Raw genomic sequence first — 5030 nt, 5'->3', positions numbered from 1 at the left:
AAAAAAAAAAAAGAATTTCTACTCGAATTTGTTTTTTTTACGGGTATGTATTCAACATTATTCATTACTCTATTTATTCGATATTTAAATTTTGCGATGATCATATTTTATATTAAAATATTTTAGAAACGTTATGTATTTTCCTTGGAATTGTTGGATCTTAATAAACAGGTAGTTGAAGAATTTTTGCGATACATATACAGCGATCAAGTCGATAATTTGGATAATTTTGCTCCACAACTTTTATCATTGGCTGAACGTTTTTCTTTGCAAGGTATTGTATATTATAATATTGAAAAATTTATTCTTTAGAAATCTAACATTCATTAATAAAATTATTCGTAAATATTTGTTTAGGATTAAAAGAACTTTGTGAAAGAAATCTTATGGAAACAATAACTCCAGAAAACATAGCAAGCAGACTTTTAATTGCAGATGAATTTGGATGCAATGCGCTTAAAAAAGCAAGTTTAGCGTATTGCGAGGAAAATTTAACGGTACTTAACAAAAGTTTAGCATGGAAAATAATGGAACAAACAAATTCAGAATTGTTTAATGAAATTTGTGAAGCTGGTATTGGAAGTTCAAGATCAAGTAACATGAATGATAGTGAATTAACATCTCAATTGACATCTTTTCTTTATATATATAAACAAAATTAATTATAAATTTTTGATTTCAATGAATGAACTTTAATAAAGATTATTTTTATAAATTTTTTTAGAAAATTTCTTCATTTTTTTTTGCATTCGATTAAATTTATTTCATTGAAAACTAACTTACCTTGGTTTAATATTAGCCAATGAACATTCGATCGCTTGCAATCTTAAGCTGAGAAAATCGGTTCGAAGTTCCAATATGCAATCAAGCTGTACCATTTCACGATCTCCATAATCTACGAAATAAACTTCACATTGACCATCTTCAGGTGCAGAAATAACTTCAGCTCTATACCATTGTTCATTAAAACTGAATTTTGCTGCTACTATTTGACCGAGCGTTATCTAAAATGATGATGTAAGGCAATTACTAAATGACATCTGTTAAATTTTTCTTATAAGTAGATATTAAAATATTCAATCATATATTTACATTTCTTAATTTATGCAATTCATGATTTTTTTCATCGTTATAATAAACAGTCATATCAGATACTAATTTATCTAGTGCAGTAGTTCCAGGACCTACAACTTGTACCCAAAATTGACTAGGAGTTTCCATTGCAGATATATATACTTCCATTCCACCATCAGAAACTAGGAATAAAAATAAAAATATATAAAATATCCAATAATATTATAAAAAAAACATTATTTATATTTTATATACCTGGTAATAATTCAGTAGTTTGAACCTGTTCAGATTGTATATTATTTTTAGTATTACGTGGAGATAATTTTCCTCTAGGCAATCTTGAAGCAGAAGAAGCCTCTAACTTTGTACGTGCTTCTTTTTCTTCTCGAACTTTATCTTCAATTTGTAACAAAGCTGTAGCAATTTGTTCAGCTGTTCCTTTTATAATAATTCTTCTTTCAGCATCTGTAAAGTACTAGCAGTTATTAAAATTTAGAAGAGATAAAATCAAAAATATAAAACATAATAACATGGATTTATAAAAACAGAACATACTTGGATCATAAGGAGTATAACTGCTTTCAATAATAACTTTTGCACTAGATGTTGCTTGAATTTGATGTATAACTTCACCACCTCTTCCTATTATTCTTCCACATGCTCTTTGAGGTACATACATTTCATATGTTTCAATTATGGGCTGATTTTGAATTATAGATTTTATCATTTCTTCAGCTAAATGTACACTTTCATAGCTTCCTTTTATGATGCAAATACGATCAGGGCAATCAATATTATCTTCTTTAAAATGTATTTGTGTTCCAGTTTTATTTTGTATATCTTTTATCATTGAACCACCTCTTCCAATAACAGCAGGAACGAATTGTCTAGGTACTTTACATTCTGCAGTAAATCGTTTTGAAATTTCAACATGATTTTTTCTAGATTTAATATCTTCTTCATCCTGTATAATTAAATAAATAATTAAAACAAAATATTAAATAATTATAATTTTTTACAACCTTACCTTTTTGTATAATACGTATAATATAGCAATGCTCACACTTGTTAAGGATATACCGAGTAAAATTGGTAACGAAAACTGTCGTGTCATCCACCTCATTTTTTATTTTAATATTTAAACTTGTTAATTATTTTGTATTTGTTATTTTTGTATAAATAAATTTGGATTTAAATATAAAGCATGCTTTTTAATTGTTATGAATTCGATATTTCATAACCTCTGAAGTTTCTTATGAAAATATCCATGGCGCGAATTATGAAACGTTGACACTTTAATAAATACACTTTTAAAACAGTTTCAAATAAGTTTTCATCAGTCATCCGTTTTGATGGAAGGATTGATGAGCTATTGAATTCAGATCGAAAATATTTTTAAAATCATATTATTACCAACAGTAAAATTAAAATATAATTTAACAAATATATTAATTTAAAAAATATTTATAATTTATTTCTGTAAAATTCTTATTTCATACTTCATGGTTATATATTATATTTATCATAGATGAAAGATATTAGAATATATTTTTAAAATTAAGTATAATTATAAATTAATAATTATAAATATTAATTTTATTTATTATATTGGTACCAATATAAAAGAGATTATGACATTGTTCCCAAGATTAGATAACAGAAGATTTAAATGTAAACTATTCTTTACAATAACTATGAGCTTAATTAACATAAATATCGATAAGCTCTCGATAATAATGTAAAATATCAAGATAAATTCATTTTATTGATATAGCAATAAAATATAAATAAATATAGTAAATAAATATAGTAAATAAAAAAAAAATATTTTAAATACAAAAGTTATAATTTTTAAAGATTTCCATATTCAATCATATTTAATATTAAGGAAATAAGTGGTTTATTTACAAAAAATTAATAATCGAATGAAATAATACATAACAGGATACCGCGGTTAATGTCCAAAAATATTTTTTCTTGTTATATTATTATTTAAGAAAGTATTAAAAAAGTATTAAATACTTAATATTAAAAATAAGTAAATTTTTTGAAATATAAGTGTTTTTCACAATTATATAAATATAATATGTTTTACACAATTATGTAAAAAAATTAATTATTTTATTAATTTATTTTATTGTGAATATATTATTTATATAATTTTATAAATTCTTTTATGTACATGAAATTCTTATGTATCTCCGATCCATATTTATTTTTTACAATAAATATATTATTTTGTCAATTAAAATAAAAATAAATATTATTATTAATGCAATAAATAATATTATTTATTTTTAATATTTTTGAAGTATGAAAATTATAAGATATATAATAGATACTATATATAATTCTATCAATTTTTATTATTAAAAAAAATTCTCATTTAACAATTAAAAATTATCTATAAATATATAGAGATATACCTATATAACTTCTAGTTAAATATAACTCTATATATCTATATATCAAATACTTATATATAAGCTATGAAAGGGAACATGTATACTTCTTCATATCTTCCTGATACTTCACTCTTTGAAATCACTAAAGGAAATTTAGTTATTAATAATATAATACATAATTTGTAAGTTGTAGATAAAGATTGCTAAGAATGTTATTATTTTTAATAATTATAATTTATAATATATTAGTATTTTTTATAAAATAATTATTTCAATTGATCATTTGAATTTTATTTTTATTTTTTAATATATTACAAATAAAAATCACTATTTAAATACCAAATACATAACTAAAAAACTAGATTTATTGATTATATTTAATTATTTATATATATTTATATATATTTTATTTATTATTGAGAATTTATTATTGAAAATATTAAATTTCACATATTTTATAAAAAAGATTATTATTTATAATAATTAAAAGTTTATATTGTTAAAGAAGAATCTTTATACATAAAATATATTATGTATATTTTATGTATTTACATATATACTTACATATATTATATCTTTTATGTTCAAAATGTTCATTAAATTGCATGATTGAAAAAATATTATATTAATATCTGAATACACAACTGTTACATCTTTTATTGCCATTTTATTGACATATATAATCGCTAGAGAATAAAACGGCTTTCATAATTTGATAAACACGTACTAACTTGTCTATCATTTGCAGAAAACGGCGTCTTTAATGAATAGGAAAGTATATGATGAAGTAGGTTTTCACTAAATCGTGTCATATTTTAATTTGATATAAATATAATGAGATATAAATAATATAAATAACAACAATATAACACAATATAAATAATGTATTATTTATTTGTATTATTTATTTTTCATATATATTAATATTATAAAAACATGATCATACATATCGTCAAGTAAACGTACACGACTTACAAAATATTATATTAAAATCTTTTTAAGATTTATATAATATTATTTATTTTATATTAAATAATGTTATTTCGAAATATGCTTATATAACCCTATTTTTAATTCTATTTAACGCATTAATGTATAATATAAAATTTTTCTTATCATTTTATATAAGATATATAATACATATCAGTAAATAATAAAAAATATTAACAGCGAGAAGTTTATTATAAAAAACAAAACATATCAAATTTTCTATAAATCAGTTTTTTATCTTCCGATTGGATTATATGCGCTTGCGCATACAATCAAATTATAGTATTATATAAGGCAAGAAATTTTGTTATTTTATCAATTTATAAAGTGTTTGCCACTGAATTATTTTGCAAACGAACAATGAAACCACGTGTCTTAGTCACTACTAACACTATACCATCAGCTGCTATAAATCTTTTGCGTACAAAGTAAGTATATATATATATATTTTTTAAATAATTATTAATATTTAATAATAAGTTCTTAACTTGAAAAAATGATTAAAACAAATAGTTAAAAGTTTAATAATGTTATTATATTATTTTAATATTATAATTGTTC

General features: G+C 21.4%; 3 protein-coding genes across 8 annotated transcripts in view; 2 read left to right on the top strand and 1 right to left on the bottom strand.

Moving 5' to 3' along the window:
* The window catches only part of LOC102676778 (protein roadkill-like), a 6033-nt gene extending 5310 nt beyond the window's left edge, over nt 1–723 (top strand). For 4 of the 5 annotated variants that reach the window (XM_006615641.2, XM_006615636.2, XM_006615640.2 and 1 more), the window contains exons 5-6: nt 127–274; nt 358–723. In XM_006615641.2, coding sequence (XP_006615704.1) covers nt 127–274; nt 358–662 — 453 coding nt within the window. In that variant the 3' untranslated portion in view covers nt 663–723. The remainder of the gene's footprint in view (nt 1–126; nt 275–357) is intronic. The other variant, XM_006615639.2, reaches the window with a different exon arrangement.
* The window catches only part of LOC102677384 (tudor and KH domain-containing protein homolog), a 10445-nt gene extending 7979 nt beyond the window's left edge, over nt 1–2466 (bottom strand). Inside the window, exons 1-5 of the mRNA XM_031510452.1 lie at nt 2102–2466; nt 1630–2038; nt 1330–1539; nt 1093–1256; nt 784–1004 (exon numbers count right to left, since the gene is read on the bottom strand). Coding sequence (XP_031366312.1) covers nt 784–1004; nt 1093–1256; nt 1330–1539; nt 1630–2038; nt 2102–2197 — 1100 coding nt within the window. The 5' untranslated portion in view covers nt 2198–2466. The remainder of the gene's footprint in view (nt 1–783; nt 1005–1092; nt 1257–1329; nt 1540–1629; nt 2039–2101) is intronic.
* A 2179-nt stretch (nt 2467–4645) lies between these two features.
* Nucleotides 4646–5030, top strand: part of LOC102677566 (glyoxylate reductase/hydroxypyruvate reductase-like) — a 2987-nt gene continuing 2602 nt past the window's right edge. For both annotated transcript variants that reach the window (XM_006615643.2, XM_031510455.1), the window contains exon 1: nt 4646–4897. In XM_006615643.2, the coding sequence (XP_006615706.1) occupies nt 4830–4897 (68 nt within the window). In that variant the 5' untranslated portion in view covers nt 4646–4829. The remainder of the gene's footprint in view (nt 4898–5030) is intronic.

The sequence above is a fragment of the Apis dorsata genome, unplaced genomic scaffold, assembly GCF_000469605.1.
Source record: "Apis dorsata unplaced genomic scaffold, Apis dorsata 1.3 scaffold_227, whole genome shotgun sequence".
Classification (NCBI taxonomy): Eukaryota; Metazoa; Arthropoda; class Insecta; order Hymenoptera; family Apidae; genus Apis; species Apis dorsata.
This window is presented reverse-complemented; position numbering and strand designations above follow the sequence as displayed.